This window comes from Heterodontus francisci, chromosome 20, assembly GCF_036365525.1.
Source record: "Heterodontus francisci isolate sHetFra1 chromosome 20, sHetFra1.hap1, whole genome shotgun sequence".
NCBI classification, from domain to species: domain Eukaryota; kingdom Metazoa; phylum Chordata; class Chondrichthyes; order Heterodontiformes; family Heterodontidae; genus Heterodontus; species Heterodontus francisci.
Genome location: NC_090390.1, coordinates 26730404 through 26750558, shown reverse-complemented (window position 1 = coordinate 26750558; position 20155 = coordinate 26730404). Strand labels below are relative to the sequence as shown.

Sequence of the window (20155 nt, the reverse complement as noted above, 5' to 3'; positions counted from 1 at the left end):
AACAACAGCAAGTACAAACATGAAAAAAAACAGTGGGTAAGCAAACTGAACAAACTAAGATGAAATAAAATAAAATAAACGCACGAAAAATATATAAAAAAGAAATAAAAATAAGTGAAATGGGGGGCCCGTCATGCTCTGAAATTATTGAGCTCCATGTTCAGTCCGGCAGGCTGTAGTGTGCCTAATCGGTAAATGAGATGCTGTTCCTCGAGCTTGCGTTGATGTTCACTGGAACACTGCAGCAAGCCCAAGATAGAGATGTGAGTATGAGAGCTCAATAATTTCAGAGCATGACGGGCCTTTGCTTTTGCTCCATGACCTTCTGGTCAGCTATTCTGTGACCTTGTCCTATCTACACCTTCTCCTTTGTTATCTCTTGCCCCACCCTCGCTTTACTTGCTTATAACCTTTCACATTTCTAATATTTGCCAGTTCTGCAGAAGGGTCACTGACCTGAAACGTTAACTCTGCTTCTCTCTCCACAGATGCTTGCCAGACCTGCTGAGCATTTCTTGTTTTTATTATAGCACCATCTGCAAGTTCCCCTCCAAGCCACACGCCATCCTGACTTAGAACTATAACACCATTTCTTCACTGTCGCTGGGTCAATATCCTGGAACTCCCTTCCTAACAGCACTGTGGGTGTACCTACCCCACATGGACAGCAGCAGTTCAAGAAGGGAGCTCACCACCACCTTCTTGAGGGCAATTAGGGATGGGCAACAAATGCTGGTCTTGCCAGCGACACTCACATCCTAGGAATGAATTGAAAAAAATCTCATGACCTTCTGACTTGGTGGTGAGAATGCTGCCAACTGACCCATTAACATTTGGAATTTTTATTGCATTGTGACAGGTCTTCGGTTTATATTCTGACACAAGGTCATCAACCTGAAATGTTAACTCCATTGAGTTAACCTGCTGAGTATGTATAGCATTTTCTCGTTTTTATTTCCAGTTTATGTTTCTCTGCTGATTTATATTTGCTTGTGTAATGAGTTATACCTCTTAGTACACATGGGTCAGTCGTGTTTAGCTGGAACTACACAGGCTGGTAAAGTAATGTTTTCCACTAGTTTTCAGTGATCTGGTGGATATTCAGTGACATTTCTGGTGCATACCCCCACAGTAGAAGCATTCATTGTTCAGCCTGTGGCAATAGTATTCCAGGTATTTTGTACAGCAGGTTAAGTTTCAGTTCATAGAATTGCAGGCTCACCTATCAAACTGACTTTTGTTTGGGCTCAAAATGGTAACCCGAATCAATTGCACAATGCAGAAGTGTGTAACAGCCTTGGTGAATGGATGGAGTGTTTAAACAGAATGATTCTGTTGACCTGCACTCGTATAGGACTGGCCATGTGTGCGATTCAAACAACAGTCACGAATCATTTGTACACAGTTGGAGTGCTGGAATTTAATGTAAGCACAGGGACTAGACAGTTGGTGAAGGGTGTTATTGGCAGTCTGAGGAATTCCCTGTGAAATCCAAGTCTTTGAGTATGATTATTCTTAGTTGATTTCAAGCTTTACATGTTTTCTTTGAGGATTAGAGCTGCAGGACCTGACTCCCAACTGGTGTTTAGGTTCCGGGCCCAGTTTAATTGCCTTGGCTCAGTGGGCTAGCACTGTCTGTCTCGGAGTCAGCTGGTTGTGGGTTTAAGTTCCTCCCCAGAAACTTGAGTATGTGGTCTCAGCTGACCATGAAGCTATTGGACTGTTGTAAAAATCCAACTAGGTCAGTAGTGTTCTATTGGGGAAGGAAACCTGCTGTCCTTATCCATTCTGGTCTGTGTGTGACTCCACTCACACACCAAAATGGTTGACCCTTAACTTCCCTCTGAAGTGGCCCTGTAAGCCATTCGTTTGTATCAAACCATTACCAGTCGTTTGAAAAGGTGGTCCACCATCACCTTTACGGAGCACACAAAAGATGGGCATTAAATTGCAGCCTTGCCAGTGACGTCCACATTCCCAGTTTAATTGCCTTGGCTCAGTGGGCTAGCACTGTCTGTCTCGGAGTCAGCTGGTTGTGGGTTTAAGTTCCTCCCCAGAAACTTGAGTATGTGGTCTCAGCTGACCATGAAGCTATTGGACTGTTGTAAAAATCCAACTAGGTCAGTAGTGTTCTATTGGGGAAGGAAACCTGCTGTCCTTATCCATTCTGGTCTGTGTGTGACTCCACTCACACACCAAAATGGTTGACCCTTAACTTCCCTCTGAAGTGGCCCTGTAAGCCATTCGTTTGTATCAAACCATTACCAGTCGTTTGAAAAGGTGGTCCACCATCACCTTTACGGAGCACACAAAAGATGGGCATTAAATTGCAGCCTTGCCAGTGACGTCCACATTCCCAGAATGATGTGTATATTGTGACATGTAGCCTAGGTGTGAATGATCATATTTGAGCTTGGTTTACACTGTACAGCTTATAAAAGCTCTTGTTTTAGATCTGCAGTGATTTCCACTGTAAATGCCCAGCAACTGTCACTGTTGCTTTGCCAGCCAATCTATCCTGAAGTCTTACTAGACTGGATCTATTTTCTTGTCTTTTCAGTGTGAAACCAGGACTGTTGGGGAGGCTCTAGGCTTCTTACACTGATCATTACAGCCGAAGGCTGGAACATGTTGTAACTAAAAGGTGTAACAGACCTTACTTCTGCTTGAATAATTTGGTCAAACAGAGGATACAACACCTGATAACGCACTAATTTTCACAGGATTCATTTCAGCTAAAATCATTCCAGAAACGTTACTGAGCAGTTTTCACGTTTTCTCGTTAAGCGAACAGTTTGGCCCTTGTGTCTTGCAGATTAATTCAATTGACCTCAATTTTTTTCTTCTGTCATGTCGCTCACTCCCAGCTGGCAGAATTTCTAGGCAGATCCAATGGATTCCGAAGAGATTCAAGTATTAAGGGACTCCATGTGAAAGCTGTGCTGCCCTAAACGATTCTAACTGGTGCTGTACGCGACTGGTGCAGATGTTGATTTGTGCTGAGAGAGCTATGCCGTTTGTTTGGTAATTAGGCTACCCCTGACTATCAGTTGGAAAACAATTGGCACACTTCAACTTTTGTTTGCAGGGTCAAATGGAATAACAATTTGAGTTTTTAATTTGCCCGAGTCGCCTCCTTTCAGTGGTTTCAGGTGAGGTGGGGAGTGTACGTATTGTGATTCACAGTTTATCAAAATTGTGTGGGACTGGTTGGATGGAGCAGAGGATGTTTTCCTGTCTGTCATTGTCTTTATGCTAGTACAACACAGAGCAAAAATACTGTGAATATTCTGCTGCACTGATAGTGTCAGGCAGTCTGGTCTAGTGTTTGCCTTGGGGAGCATGTTACATATTAAATGAAAGTGTTCTGTTGAGCTCATAAACAGATATTTGATCCAAGCATAGAATTCCAATGTATCAGATCACTTCCTGTTCATTTCCATTATATAACAATCCTGTTGCCGAGTTATTTATGATTCTATTTCTCAGAATATTATTTCTACTTGCCTCCCATATTTCTGTACCCCACCCCCACCATTTCCTGTTGCTTTCCCTGATAGATTTTTCTCTTCTCCCCCCGCCCCGCTCCTATTCGGAAAGTGCTGACCCGCTGTGTCAGCTGAAACAGCAAGCATGACGAAGGGTGGAATGGACCCCATGTCCTGTCCTGACCCAGCGTTCACGCATACAATTCTCGCAAGGGGGAGCGGGAACCGTGGTTGCTTGCTTTTTTGTTGTCCAGTTTGCCTAATTCAGTGTATCAACCCCACTCCCACCCCACAGGTACACAGACTGAGATCGGCTCGGAATCAAACCCAGCACATTTCCAGTCGGTGCAGTTCGTACTGGAGATGGGGAAGGGGGCGTGTGCGGGGAATACTGGGAGGTGGGATGGCGGGGGGGGAGGGGAGGGGTGGGTGCGGGAAAGGGGAGACCTGGGGAAAGGGTGGTGCGGGGAGGGAGAGGCCTGGGGAAAGGGTGGTGCGGGGAGGGGGAGGAGGGTGCGGGGAGGGGAGTACTAGCGGGGGGTAGGGTGCGGGGAGGGGATGGGAGGCCTGGTGGAGGGATTGGGGAGTACTGGGGTGGGTGCGGGGAGTACTGGGGGGGAGGGGTGGGTGCGGAGAGGGGAGGCCTGGGGGAGGGGATGGGAGGGTTGGGTGTGGGGGAGGGGTGGCGTGGGGGAGGGGTGTGAGTACCCGAGCCGAGTGGATTTGTCAGGGACCAGGTGTATGAATATTGAACAGTGTCTTTAGTTGCTGCTCAGCACATTTTGCAGGATCCAATCAGCAGAGGAGATCACTCATCATTTTGATTGTGATCATGTGATTTTCATTGCTCATAGGACACTCTCAAGGCAGCTGGGCAGAAGAATACCTGTTAAATTTATTGTTATAAGATTCTACAGAAATGCCAATTGAACAGTTAAATGTTTTTTCCTTCCCTAGTTCTTTGTGTTTGACCCTGAATGTTTATTTTTACAGCTGCTGCTGAAGGAAAAGGCAAAAGTGGGGAAGACTTCTTCCAGAAGGTATTGTATTGTGGCTCAACAGTCGTGTTCTCGCGTGGGCATTGGTGCTGATCATGAACAGTTTTGTTGTGTATTTTATCTTGAAACAATTTGGAAAGATATTTAAACCAGAAGCTCAGCACTGTAAGGAATGACTAGGCCCTTGTGTGTGGGAGAATAGAGCAGAATGATACTCCAGTCTAATGTGCATGATAGCATTAAAACTTCCCTATCCAGTCCCGTAATCCATTCTAGTGGAATAGCTAGAGGAATAGATTTGAGGACAGCTGTCATGAATGTGCATGTTTCATAGTGTACTTCATCATAGATTTTAAGGGGGATTGACAGGGTCGCTGTTGAGAATATGTTCCCACTGGTGGGGGAATCTCGAACTAGGGGACGTAGTTACAGAATAAGGGGGCACACATTTAAAACTGAGATGCGAAGGAATTTCTTCTCTCAGAGGGTGGTGAATCTATGGAATTCTCTACCTCAGAGAGTTGTGGAGGCTCGGTCACTAAATGTATTTAAGGAGGAGGTAGATAGATTTTTGAAATCTCGGGGAGTCCAGGGTTAGGCAGAGCAGGCCCAAAAGAGGATTTGAGGCCTGGGACTGATCAACCATGATCTTATTGAATGGCAGGGCAGGCTTGTGGGGCTGAATGGCCTACTCCTGCTCCTATTTCTTAGGTTCTTACCTTTTGCTGCATCAGTCTTCCTCTGCACATAAAACCCATCAGTGAAATGGTCATTTTAATTAGCTGTCAGTTATTTGATAGTGTGTAGAGGCCTGCAATATAGCAGGACACTTGCGATTCAAATCCCAAGTGAGGATTTGTTTGTCTACCTTCTTTCAAAGAATATTTCTGGGTGCGAATTGGAGACTTTCAGTTTTCAATCTAAAGTCAGCTGCCTGTGAGAATTCAGGCACAGATGCTATTGAGACGGAATGGTATATGGAACTGAAATTTTCTCTTTAAGAAAATGTGTAAATATGTTCAACAGATGAGTCAGTTTATAAAACATTCGGCAGTGAAAGATTCTTCAGAGCAGCAATTCTAGTATTGACTTGCGAGGAAGTTGCTGGGACTGATTAGCCTTCAGCTGATCCACTCTGGGCTCTACACTTTAGGAAGAGGCTGCAGTGGAGATTTACTGGAATGGTACCAGGGATGAGGGACTTGAGTTTTGTGGAGAGACTGGAAAAGCTGGAATTGTTCTCCTCCGAGCAGAGAACATTAAGGGGAAACTCAGTAGGGGTGAAGTCATGAAGGGGTTTGATAGAGTACATCTGGGGAATGGTAAGTTTCAGAAGGGAACTGTGTGGATATAGACTTAAATTTTATGCATCTTTTAGAAGGGACGATATCGAGAGAAACTGTTTTCACTGGCAGGATAGTCAATAACCAGAGGACAGATTTCAAATAATTGACAAAAGAGCACATGGAAGATGAGAAATGGTTTGACATAGTGAGTTCTATCTGGAATGAACAGCCTGAAAGGGTGATGGAAGCAGATGCATTAATAACTTTCAAAAGGGAATTATATGTATAATTGAATGGAAAATATTTGCAGGGCTTTGGGGATAGAGCAGGTAAAGGCCGGCTCGGGTCTGCAAATGAAACCCGACCCGAGTCCGACAGAACCACATCTGACCCGGCTGAGTCCTTTCATTTTTTCCCCGTGTCTGACCCGACCATCAGTTAACCTAGCTTCCGTTTTTCACTTTGTTGCTTATCTGCACAAGCTTAAAAAAACTGTAACTGAACAACCTTTCAAGTTCAATAAGTACATTAATGTTGGAGCCACTCACTGGAGGTGGTGAATGTTGGAATGCCTGAATGCCGGACCCAGAAGAGCGACCCGACCTGAAGCCGACTCGTCATCGGGTCCCGTCGGGTTTGGGTCGGGTAGCCATGCTCTCAGAGCAGGGGTGTGGAATTAATTGGATAGCTTTTCTTCTTTAAAAGAGGCACACTGGGCTGCAGGGCTTCCTTTTGGTTTTCATGATTCTATGAAACATGTGGCTTTATCTGTTTGTTTTGGTTTATAAAAGGGTTTGCATTTCAGATCAAATTCATTGGGTAGTTAATCCTCAGGCTGCTGGATGTTTGAGAGCAATCCTCTCCTCCTGGGGCAGCTGCTTGTGCTCACAGAGCTTGATGCTGAAATAAAGATGATTACAGTTGGTAATGGTGCTTAGACATTAGTAGAATGTTACAATTGAATATTACCTTCATAAAACTGGAGTAAAGTTGGCACTGAAGCTGCCGGATTGTTGTTAAAACTCAGCTAATTCAGTATTGTCCTGCGATCCTTACCTGTTCTGATCTCTGACCCAAACACACTCGAATGTGGTTGACCTTTAACTGCCATCTGAAGTGGCCGAGCAAGCCATTCAGTTGTACCAAACTGCTACCAGTGGTTTAAGAAGAAAGTCCACCATTGCAAGAACGAAGATAAAGCAGGCAAACCTGGCCTCAGTGATGCATCAGATGATAAACATTTAATCCTTTTTAACCTGTACTCACCTTGTCCCTTTTAACCATCTCTTCTCGGTTTCGTTTCATGCATTTTAAATGTCAGCCCTGGTTCATTGGTAGCCCTCGCACTTCTGAGCTTGTGGTATGGGTCCCACTCCAAAGAGTCGAGCACAGAATCGAGACTCACACTTCAGTGCAGTACTGAGGGAGTGCTGCACTGTCAAAGGTGCTGCCTTTTGGGTGAGACGTTAAACCGAGGTCCCATCTGCCCTCTCAAGTGGGTGTAAAAGATCCCGTAGCACTATTTTGAAGAGGAGCAGGGAAGTTCTCCCTGATCTTCTTAACCAACGTCACTAAAATAGATTATCTGGTCTTATCACATTGCTGTTTGTGGGAGCTTGCTGTGTGCAAATTGGCTGCTGCATTTCCTATATTACAACATTGACTATACTTCATTGGCTGTCAAGCTCTTTAGGATATGCTGTAGTCGTCAAAGGTGCTATATAAATGCAAGTCTTTTTTACTCTCGGAGCCTTTAAATATAAAATGCTTTATTCACCTTTTGATCTTGCCCCTACTGTCTGTTTTGAAAGTTGAGGCACCTTTGTCTTGAAGAATGGTTTCTATAAGTTGAAAACCAGCCTTAAAGGTTGCTTCCCGTAGTTTTTCCATTCATTGATGTGGGCACCACTGGCAAAACCAGCATTTATTGCAGGTTCTTAACTGCCCTTCAGAAGGTGGCGATGAGCTGCTGCCTTGAATACAACTGAGTGGCTTGCTAGGCCATTTCAGAGAGATGATGAGAGTCAACACACTGCTGTGGGTCTGTTGTGGCAAATAGGCTGTACCAGGTAAGGACGTCAGATTTCCTTCCCTAGAGGACATTTGTGAACCAGATGGGTTTTTACGACCATCCGGTAGTTACATGCTCTTTATTCCAGATAGATTTAATTAACTGAATTTAAATTCCCCAACTTCTGGGATTTCAACTACTGACAGCTGACGTGGTTACATTGTGATCAGGCCAATCTATGATGCTTATATTGCATCCAAACTTGGATGTGCTGCCTGTCATTATGTAACCTCCTTTATTCTGCCCAAATTGCGATACATTGAATCCCTAATGATTTGACTTCTCAATACTGTTTAATTAACGTTGTGAGAGAATCATTTTGGAAGAACTCTTTCTTTAAAGGCGCACCCTTCTGGATAGAGCAAGTAAAATGTTAACTGCATTGGACTGATCTCTGGTCACCTTTCATAGAGTTATTGTTGTTGGTCCTTCAAGGGGTGGCTGCTGTGTACCTCCACTGTACCCCGCAGGAAGATCTCCGATAGTCTCGCGCTTCTCAGGAATACGATCGCCTATGTACGGGACAGGAGGGTGGACACCTGCCTTATCAGCTTGGACCAAGAGAAGGCTTTTGACAGGATATTGCACATCTACATGATGGACGTGCTTTCCAAAATGGGGTTTGGGGAGGGAATCTGCAATTGGATCAAACTGCTGTACACAAACATCAGTAGCGCAGTCTCAATCAATGGGTGGGAATCAGAAAGTTTCCTGCTCCAATCCGGAGTCAGACAGGGCTGTCCTCTTTCCCCTGTCTTGTTTGTTTGCTGTATTGAACCCTTTGCTGAGTCTATTAGGAAGGATGTGGGCATAAGAGGGGTGACAATCCCAGGCAGTAGAGGCACTCAGGTTAAAACCTCCCTGTACATGGATGATGTCGACGTCTTCTGCTCAGACCCGTTGTCCGTTCGCAGACTGATGAGCATCTGCGACCAGTTCAAACTGGCCTCAGGAGCCACAGTTAACCACGGCAAGAGCGAGGCCATGTTCTTTGGGAACTGGGCCGACCGATCCTTTGTCCCCTTCACTGTCAGGTCAGACTATCTGAAGGTGCTGGGGATATGGTTCAGAGGGGCCGGGGCGTGCACCAAAACCAGGAAGGAGCGAGTAGCCATGGTACACCATAAACTGAGCATGTGGGAGCAGCGATCTCTCTCCATTGTGGGTAAGAACCTTGTCATAAAGTGCGAGGCGCTCACATTGTTGCTGTATGTGGCACAGGCCTGGCCCAAAACCCACTCCTGTGCCGTGGCGGCCACCCGAGCCAATTTCTGCTTCATCTGGAGATCCAAAATGGACCGGATCCGGAGGGACACTATGTTCAAACCTCTGGATAAAGGTGGGCAAAATGTACCCAACGTCGCCCTCATCCTAATGACCACCTTCGTGTGCGGCTGCATCAAACTGTGTGAGCCAGTACGCAAACTCCAAGTGTCACTAAGTGCTGAGGTTCTATCTGTCCCCGGTGTTTTTTTTTCCTACGGGAAAAGGAGATTGTGGATCCTGTCAGATGGTTCCCCGAGCAGACTGCCAAAGTCATTTGGCGGAATGCCTCATCATCAGAACTTTCAAACAAGCACCAAGATGTAGCTTGGCTGGTGGCGAGAAGAGCCCTCCCCGTCAGATCCTTCCTGCACACCCGGAGTCTCGCCCCCTCCACACGCTACCCTCGAGGTGGCAGTGGTGGGCAAGAGACAGTTGCCCACCTCCTTCTGGAATGTGTCTTTGCAAAGCAGGTGTGGAAAGCGATGCAGTGGTTTTTGTCGAGGTTCATCCCAAGCAGCTTTGTAGCACAGGAGTCTGGTGCTCTACGGGCTGTTCCCAGTGACGCACACCGGGACAAACATCAACTGCTGCTGGAGGACTATCAACCAAAGACGCTCTTTGGTCTGCCCGAAACTTGCTGGTCTTCCAGCGCAAAGAGTTGTCCACGACCAAGTGTTGCAGACTGGCACATTGCAAGGTCCAGGACTACGTGCTGTGGGACGCACTAAAGCTTGGGGCAGCCGCTGCAAAGGCTCAATGGGGAAAGACCACTGTGTAAGGTCCTCCCACCAAAGGGGCTGGAACCATGGGAAACCCCTCGGGCTGTATAGATCGAATATGTGTTTGCTGTAAAATGGAATGGAAGGGCTGTGAGGTATTGAAGAAAACTGATTTCCTTTGCACTTTTTGGAATATCAACTAGGTGCTGTTTTGAACTGTTTTGTAATGCATTTTTACAGACTTTTATGAATATAGTATATTTTTGGGGAAAAAAATCATCTGGGGTATTTGGTAGGTTTCCAATGGGTGACTGCAAAGACCGATCTATGCCTGGCAGGTTTTGCTGTAAATGGGACAGGAAACTGTAGGCGACCGAGTTTTGGATGAGCTGCTGGCTCCAGATTTTCTCTCCTTGTGTATTTCTCTCGGCCTCTGATGTGCGCTTGCATTTTAAGGAGGCTACATCTTTTTTATTTGCAGTGATTCTGGGCTAGCTTCTCCCAGGACTTGGGGTCGGTATCAAAACTCCTAAGCGAGGCCTTCAGCGTGTCCTTGTAGCGCTTCCTTTGATCGCCATGAGAGTGCACCCCAGACTTGAGCTCGACATAGACGATTGGCTTTAGTAAGCGAATGTCAGGCATTCTGGCTGCATGACCAGCCCAACTCAGTTGTGACTCTCTGTGTGGTGTGCACGCCAGCTTGGATGAGCACTTCAGTGTCTGGTATTTTGTCCTGCCATCTGATCTTTAGAAGCTTCTGAAGGCAGCTCAAGTGAAAGTGATTGACCTTCTCAGCATGACGCTGGTACACAGTCCAAGTCTCACATGCATAGAGCAGACTGGGCAGGACTATTGCTCTATAGACTTTGTTTGGTAGGCAGACTTCTGTTCATTCCAAGACTGATGTTCAAAGTCTACCGAAGGCTATACGTGCTTTGGCAATTCTTGCATGTGTCTCATCATCGATATAGACAGCTCAAGAGAGCGTGCCATCGAGTTAAGTGAACTTATCCGCTGCTGACAGGTTCTGGTCATGGACTGAAACCTTGAGCTTAAGATGGGGCTTTCCTGGAGCAGGCTGGTACATTACTTCAGTTTTCTTTGTGCTGATCATAAGGCTGAAGTTGTCACATGCATTGAAGAACAAGTCCATGCTACACTGCATGTCCAGCTCTGAACTGTCAACTAGTGCACAGTCATTGTTTTGTGATTGGCAAACAGGAAATCGCAAATGAGGTGATCCAGGAACTACTGGAGGAGAAACATTGCCCATGTCGGACCTGCCTCAGTGACAAGTCATCACTACCCAAGCATGATGCCTACCGAAACATCCTCAGGACTGTCCAATGCAATCTCAGACACAAGACATTTGGCTGAATCCAAAAGCAAGCTCCAGTCATGTGCTGACCACTAAGACTAGAAGTGATTTCTACAATGTTCTGAAATCTGTCTACAGACCCCAGTCTACTGATTCATCACCAATCCTCATTGCCAATGGGTCAACACTGCTCACAGAAAATGTCCAAATTCTAGAATGATCATCCTCATTTGGCCTTCATCCTTCAATGAAGAAGCTTATCAACAGGCTGCCTCAGGTTGCGATCTGTGCTTTTGATGACCCTCCCACACTGTTAGAGATGACAAAAGCTATGGAACTCCTGTCTAGTGGCAAAGTTCCAGGAACTGGTGCTATCCCAGCTGAGGTCTACAAGGCTGTAGGCCAATGCCTGGTCAACTAGCTCACTGAATTTCTTCAGTCTATGTGGAAGCAAGGAATCAACCTGCTAGAATACAAAGATGCCTCCCTTGTCCACTTGTACAGGCAGAAAGGAACTCACCATTCTTATGCCAATCACAGAGGAATCTCACTCCTCCTCTCCATCACTGACCAAATCTTCAAAATCCTTCTGAACTGCTTAGTGCAACATTACGACCAGGATCTACTGCCAGAGAGTCGGTGCGGTTTCAGAACAAGTTGAGGAACCACTGATATGCTGTTTGCAGTTAGACAGCTCCAGGAGAAATGCCAAGAACAGAACATGGACCTCTACAGCATTTGTTGACTCGACCAAGGCCTTTGACACGTCAGTCATGAGGGCCTTTGGAAGGTAATGGAGAAATTCAGCTGTCCTGAAGAATTCATCACAATGATTTGATAGTTCCATGACGGCATGCTCGCGCATGTCCTGGATGATGGTGAGTCTTCTGATGCATTCCCAGTTACTGATGGAGTTAAACAGGGCTGCGTGCTAGCACCAACCCTCTTTAGCACATTTTTTTTCTTCTATACTCTCTGGTGCCTTTCTGATCCTGGCATCAGAATCAGATATCGCTTAATCTGAGATGGCTCTGGGCAAAATCCAAGGTCTCCAAGCACATACTTTGCATTGAGTTGTACAGCACAGAAGGAGGCCACCTCTCTCTGCTAACTCTTTGAAAAAGCTATTCAATTATGTCAATGCCCTGCTCTTTCCCCACAGCCCTGCAAATCTTTCCATTCAAGTACTTATCCAAATCACTTTAGTTAAGGTCGAATCTGCTTCCATTACCCTTTCAGGCTGTGTATCACAACTCCGCTGCATTTAAAAACAAAAATTCCATCTGCCCTCTGTTTTGTCAACTTCCTTAAATCTGTGTCCTCTGGTTATTGACCCTCTTGCCAGCGGAAACAGTGTCTCATTATTACCTGTATCAAAACCTTGTATAATTTTGCACGCCTATTGAATCTCTGCTTAACCATGTTTCCTCTAAGAACAACAGCCCCAGCTTCTCTGGTGTCTCAACATTAATTTCATTTGCTTCTATTTTAAATTTTGCCGCCTCATTTGTTGTAAGCCCCCACATTGTTGATCTATATTGAACATTTAGCCAGGGCTTGGTATTGAGTTGATTATTCTGTTCTCGCAGCGTGTAGCACCCTGGTTAAAACCCAAAAAGCACGGGAAATGAATGTGTTGAGGAATAGTCATAACTGAAACTGTCCAATGCTGCTCTACTGGTGCTGATTGGGAAGTGATAAGATGTTGCATGTCTTCAGGGATGGAAAATTATTCGGGAAATGAGTAGGCTATCCTTTACAGACGTGGCTCTAGACACCAGTGAGAGACTCCACTGCTGCAGAGGATAGATACAATGCTAGCGACTGAGCTACAAGAGCCATCATTGAGCAGGCGATCAGCCTGCTGAAAAAGTGCCTCCAATGCCTGGATAGATAGGGTGGTGCCCTGTACTACGGGCCGTAAAGGCCAGCTCCTTTCCTTGCAGCTCGCTGTGCTCTGCACAACTATGCATCCAATAAGGGGGCATGCCTGTCGTGATGAGACACGTCAACAGGATTCCTTCTTGGACTATGAAGACGCTGAGGACCTACAACAGGAAAGGCTCATGGGAGGGCAGATGGAACCCAGACTCTGCATGCAGGGCTAGCAGTGAGCTAGGGATGTACGGCAGTGGCTCATCAGACAAAGGCTCTCTGCTCCATAGGAACCGACATGAGCTCTGCAAGCCACATATAACCCTTGCTCACTTGCTGTGCACCAGTCCACATCTGCAGCATCCCTGTGTAAACCATTAGAGGCAGAAGCTACCTGAACCAGTGTCCATGTCACTGCATCCATGGAGTCGCTCATGAGTAATGGCTGCATGGCAATGTTATTGCATATGTTGGCTTTCCTGAAGGGCCAACGGTGCAAAGGGATGTGACGTTAGCGCTACATGCTGGCACACATCATTCACAGAGAAAAGGACACCTGTTGGTGAGGAATATTTAGCGAAAGTCTTATCTACATTACTGTGACACCCATGTATTCCCATTTGTGTCAGTGTGTTCTCTGTAAACACTTGAGTTCCCCGTCTTGGTGCAACCTCTGCGCTAGCAGCCTGACTGGAGGAAGGCTGCTGATCTGATTACCCGTTGGCTGTGGATCACTTTGGCGCTCGTACCCTGTGTACACGAGGCCTAGAGGGCCCCGGCTGGCTGGGGGAGTGCTCGTTCATTCCCTTCTGACATTGGACCTGTTGACGACGGATGGCCCCATGGCTACTCATCTCCTCTGCCGTCTCCAGCCTGGCTGCCTTGTTCAGGTGGGAGGGCCTCTTCTGTTCATCGCTGGGGAAAAGGACCTCCCGTCTTGCCCGCACAGCCTGGAGGAGAGTAAGCAGGGAGACTTCGCTGAACTGTTGGGCCACCCTAGAGTACCACTCTGACATCCTCGATTCCTGGTGTGGTCCTTTTAATACAAAGGTGGCTCCATAGTGTAACTGCTCTAACTTCTGGCTGCAAGGTTTGTCATGCCCATGTTTGAAAACCAATGCAGGACTAGTGAGGAAATCTGTGCTGTTGTCATAGTTTGTTAGCTATTACACCATCGACACATGTTCACAAACACTTTGCTTCTGCAGCAGCTGATCATACTCGGTGTATTATTTTCAGTTGGCAATGCAGCTAGAATATGAACAAATTTTCCAGTTTTTTTTTTTACAAAGAAAATTTAATTGCCTTTTCACATAACAGTTAGCAGAGAAATGAATACAGATTCCAAATGCATATTAGTCTGCAGCTTTTCACAGTCAGATGATTAGAAGCCCATAGTATGTAGATATTCAATTATGGTTTTATTTCTGTTGTATATTTGCTTTTTATGGCACATTTAAGTCTCACGTCCTGGAATGTGCGAAAGTAAGATTATTCACCCAGGTGCGGCACGCCTACAAGAAGGAATGTTACACTTGAGTGGGAGAAGAGGATCGCAACTTCACAGGACACTGGGACTCAATAGGGTAAGCATGTGGCAGTAAAGCAGGAAGTGCTGGGGAAGCTCAGCAGGTCACAGACCTGAAAGTTAACTCTGCTTCTCTCTCCACAGATGCTGCCTGACCTGCTGAGTTTCTCCAGCACTTTCTGCTTTGCTGCCAGATTGACAGCAGCCGCACTCTTCAGTGAGGAAAGTATTTCTTTGGCAGCTGTCAGGAAGCGGGTGCTGGGGCGCTTTAAATAGGGTCCCAGCACCTGCTACACAGCTGTTAAAAGGTCTCTCGCTATGCCGGATGTCTCTCCTGTCCCCACGTAATATTGGTTGGGGGGAGGTGGGGGGGGGAGAGCTGCTGGCAGCGCGCCACAGTGGTGCTGATGAGCCCCGCGTGTAATATTGCAGGGGCTCGGCGGTGGCCGCTCAGTGCGGGCACGCCGCTGAGTTCAAGGGCGGCGCGCTAATAAAATTCAGGCTTAAGTTTTATTTAAAGAGAAAAAAGGGAATCTGTTAATTGTATATCAGTTGTGTTTAATTATATGCAGGTGGTGGGCATTAACTGGGGTTGCATTTGAGCATATATGAAGAGACACTGAAACTGTGTTGTGGTTGAGTTAGGTGGTGTATGTTTGTAATGTTTCACTCTAAATAAATGTTAAACTGAGTGAAGATTGGCTCCGGTACTATCCTTCACCAGCTGGCCTTCTTGAATATAACAGTCTGAGGTATTTGAACTTCTTGCAACACTGCAACCAGGTCCTCGGGGCTAGAATCTTGAAATTGGCTGCCGGAGCTCTTTAGTCCCATTGCCTTTTCAGAGTGCGTCTGTAGGGCCTCTTGGCATCCTCTAGATAGATGACTTCCTCTCCTGCTCTGCAGTTCCCCAACCAAGGCCTCCAGTGCAGCATTGGAAAATCTTGGAGCCCGTTCTCTGCCATGTTGTGCCATTTGTTGTGTCTTTCCCAGGTCACAGTCACTTTTACAATGAGTTGCAGCACTTTCTTCAGCCAAAATGTGCCTCCCCTTTAAGAAGTGCAGGCTAGCTTGATCGTGTGATAACTTCTCACGATTTTCTGCACCCTGCTCAGTCATGCAGCCACTCAACAGCGCTTTTCCCCACCCATTTTTGGGTCTTATTGAATTTTGCAACCTATATGTTTTAGTAAACGGAATTTGTGTTAGTCCATCTATAGAGGTGGGCGGCAGCATATAAAAATTTTTATAATTTGTGGGAATTTCCCTTTGTGAGTACCTGACCTTTCAGTTGAAGGAGTGGGAATTTCATCAACTAATTTTAGATCAGGTCAGTTAGAAAATGCACATATTGGTCAATCCTAGTGTACTTTGACATGAATTACCATTGTTAGAATTGTAGTCCTGAAAATTCTGGATTTTGATAAATCAATTTATCTTCCATTTTCCTTGGCTTTGTTTTGTCAGCCAGGCTCAGTGAATCCCTAAGTCAAAGTTTATGTGTTCTAAGCTCCACTTCAGACCTGGCAGTACTGATATGAGTTGTAGCTGTATTTTGAGAGGGGTCCCAGGATTTGAGAGCACTGGAGCATTGGTTCTGGAAACAGTAAGATAGTTCCAGAAATCAGGGAGCACTGATAGTGCAGTCTAGGGGTTCTAGTTGGCAAGAACATGGCAGATGGAAAAATGTGAGGTTATCCACTTTGGTAGGAGGATGAAATGTGCAGAGTATTTCTTAAATGGTATGAGATTAGAAAGTGTAGATGTACAAAGGGACCTGGGTGTCCTTGTCAATAAGTCAATGAAAGCTAACATGCCAGTGCAGCAAGCAATTAGGAAGGCTAATGGTATGTTAGCCTTTACGAGAGGCTTTGAGTGAAGTCTTGCTTTAATTATATAGAACCTTGGTTAGACCACACCTGGAGTACTGTGTGCAGTTTTGGTCCCCTCTCTTTGGGAAGGATTTTATTGCCATAGAGGGAGTGCAACCAAGGTTCACCAGACTTGTTCCCGGGATGGCGGGACTGTCCTATGAAGAGGGATTGGAAACTGGGCCTGTATGCTCCAGAATTCCGAAGAATGAGAGGTGATCTCATTGAAACCTACAAAATACTTAAAGGGATGGACAGAAAAATACTTAAAGGGATAGACAGGGTAGATACAGCTAAGATGTTTCCCCTGGTTGGGGAGTCTAGAATCAGGGGACAGAATTTCAAAATAAGGGGGAAGCCACTTAGGACAGAGATGAGGAGAAATTTCTTTACTCGGAGGGTTGTGAATCTTTGGAATTCTCTACCCTAGAGGGCTGTGGAAGCTCAGTCATTGAGTATGTTTAAAGCAGAGATTGGTATTTAGAAATCGGTCAATGACATAAGGGGATATGAGGATAGTTTGGGAAAAAGGCAGTGAAGTGGATGATCAGTCATGATCGTATTGAATGGCGGGGCAGGCTCGATGGGCTGAATGGCCTACTCCTGCTCCTATGTTCCTCGAGAACCCTGATTTAAAATGACGACATTTCATACGAGGGTAGCAGTTGGGGAGCATTTCCTCTCCATGTTGAATCTCTCAAAGTAACTTTCAAACCACTTGCTATCCAACTTGGTGTCAGGAGAAATAAGTTTCTGGGAATCACCTTTCCAGACATTCTGATGGTTAAAGGAGTGCCAATAAACCGCTTGTGCATTCTTCTCCACTTTAAGTACAAGGTGTTTACTATGGAAACCACACAAACATTTAAGAGCTGTGAGGATTGCTGAGTGTGGTTGTTTAATCACTAATGACATCTTTCTGAAATTCAGAATGCACTGCTTATATTAAAGACCAATGGTAAGTACACAGTCAATGTGCCTTGTAAAAGTAGTTTTATTTATTTTAAAAGAGAGCACGGTTACATTCAGCACATAGTACAACATTCTGAGTCTGTACATCCTATAATTGAGTCATAATGGTGAGAGTTTAAAGTACACATTCATCTAAATGTTCAGTGTCATTTGTTTGGAGACCCACTGGAGATATTGCCTGTGTGTCTCTGAAGGTTTCCCTGCATCATCCACAGTTGAATTCTCATTTCAAGACCTGATTTGACACATACTTTGGTTTATTCTGATCTTTTTTCCTTTCTTCTCTTTTCTCGTTATCTGAGAGCAGCTGAGTGTAGGAATCTTGGAAGAGCTGACTCTGCTGTTAGCAACAATGCGTCCATTTGGCAGAATCCAACTATCTTTTTATCAGGTTAATTTTGAAGTACTTAAATGATGTGATCAGGATATATGGATGGTTCCACTGTTTGAGTACTTCAAAGGCCCCCTTGTTGACAAAGTCATGGTGCGTCAGGAGCCTTTCATCCTCTCTTGGCACTGCCAAATTGGTTAAGAACTTTCTATAAGGCTTTTTCACAGAGACATGGGTAATTACTGGGGGGTAGTGTTTATACTTGTTGCTAAATGACTCAGTGAGAAGTTTATACTGGACGATGGAACTTTGTTACACAGTCCAGTAACTAGATTGTGTTTGGTAAAAGCCAGTCACAAGGTGCTGAACCTCTGCACTACTCTTGTCTACGTTGGTCTTCAGTCCTCTCGGCATTGCACCTATGCAGCAGTGTATAGACACTCATAGACAGAAAACAGCCCACGCCCAGATCTGTTGCTGGGAGCTGCCCCTGCACTGGCTCTTGTTTCTGGGAGCTGCCCATTCCCCGCTTCTCAGTTACGTGGAAGGACTAGAGAAGCTGGGATTTTTCTCCTTGGAGCAAAGAAGGATAAGGAGAGATTAAGCAGAGGTATTCAAAATCATGAGGTGTTTTGGTAGAGTAAATAGGGAGAAACTGATCCCACTTGGAGAAGGATCAATAACCAAAGGGCACAGAATTAAGGTAATTGGCTAAAGAGCCAAAGGAAAGGTGAGGCGAAATCTTTTCACATAGCCAATTATTGTGAGCTGGAATGCACTTCCAGGTTCAATAGTGACTTTCAAAAGGGAACTGGATTAATACTTGAAGGGGAGAAAATTACGGGGCTGTGGGGAAAGAGCACGGGCGTGGGGCTAATTGGATAGTTGTTTCAAAGAGCCAGCACATGCACAATGGTCTATATGATTTCCTGCACTGTAAGATTCTATGATTTTAAATGACACAAGAAAATCAGGTTGGTCCAATTTCATTGTTGATCTTTTTCTGTTACCACAACAACTTATGTTTATGTAGTACTTGTAATATAGGAAGATGTCCCATGGCATTTCAGAGAGTATTGACGAAAAAAAGTTTTTCTTTTGGTACATTCTTTGGCATTGTTAGGATACTGAAGTATAGAGGGACAGAAAGATCTTGGAGTGCATGTCCACAGATCCCTGAAGGTGGCTGGACAGGTAGATAAGGTGGTCAAGAAGGCATATGGGATACTTATATTCTATGCCTTGTTTAATAAAAGGTAAGAGCTGGGAGGTTATGGTGGAACTCTATAAAACAATGGTTAGCCCACAGCTGGAGTACTGTGTGCAGTTCTGGTCACTGCACTATAGGAAAAATGTGATTGAACTAAGAGAATACCGAAGGAATTTACGAGGATGTTGTCTGGACTGGAGAATATTAGTTGAGGAAAGATTGGATCGCCAAGGATTGTTTTCTTCGGAACAGAGGAGGTTGAGGGGAGACCGAATTGAAGTGTATAAAGTGATGGTGTCTAGCTAGAGTGGATAGGAAGGTCCTGTTCCTCTTGGTTGAGGGGTCCATAACCAGGGGACATAGATTTAGGGTGAGGTTTAAAGGGAATTCGAGGGGAATTTTTTCACCCAGAGGGTGATGGGGGTCTGGAATTTACTGTCTGAAAGGCAGAACCCTCATAACATTGAAAAAGTACTTGGATGTGCACATGGTGTGCCATAACCTACAAGGCTATGGACCAAAAGTGGTATTAGGCTGGATGGCTGCTTGTTGGTCGGCGTGGACACGATGGGCTGAATGGCCTCCTTTCGTGCTCTACATTTCTCTGATTCTCTGATACTATGATTTCTGGCAAAGCCAGCGATCATTGTTCATTCCTAGCTGCTCTGATTACTGTTCTGGTGGGCCACCTTCTTGAACCGCTGCACTCTGTGTGATGAAGATGCTTCCTCAATGCTGTAATGATTACATATATCTCAATAGCTTGCTTCGCCACTTGAGAGTAGTTCAGAGTCAACCTTGTTGGTGTGGGAGTGGAGTCAGACCAGGTAAGAACACCAGGTTTCCTTCCCTAAAGGACATTATGAACCAGTTGGGCTTTTTGTAAAATCTGACAGATTATGGTAGGTTTTGCTGGTACAAACTTTTTATATCCAGATTTTTAAAAACTGAATTCAAATTTTCAAACTGCCATGGTGGAATTTGAACTCTTCTCTGGTTTATTAGTCCAGTCCTTGGGATTACCAGTGCAACACATAACCACCACAATACTGTACCCCTTGATGGTGAGTCTTGAACTCTGGTGAGTTTCTGGAGCTGCAAATATCCAAAGGGTCATTAACATTTCTCATAATCATTGACATGACTGATCAGCATCATCAAGGTTCAGATGTATTCAAGCAGCTTGTGGCTGCCTTGTAGTCCACATGCTTCTCTTCGTATG

General features: G+C 45.3%; 1 protein-coding gene across 5 annotated transcripts in view; it reads left to right on the top strand.

The window, feature by feature from the left end:
- The window catches only part of LOC137380530 (protein bicaudal C homolog 1-like), a 305313-nt gene that overhangs the window by 61343 nt on the left and 223815 nt on the right, over nt 1–20155 (top strand). For 4 of the 5 annotated variants that reach the window (XM_068052479.1, XM_068052477.1, XM_068052478.1 and 1 more), the window contains exon 2: nt 4482–4528. In XM_068052479.1, coding sequence (XP_067908580.1) covers nt 4482–4528 — 47 coding nt within the window. Of the gene's footprint in view, nt 1–4481; nt 4529–20155 lie in introns of those variants that run through there. The other variant, XM_068052481.1, reaches the window with a different exon arrangement.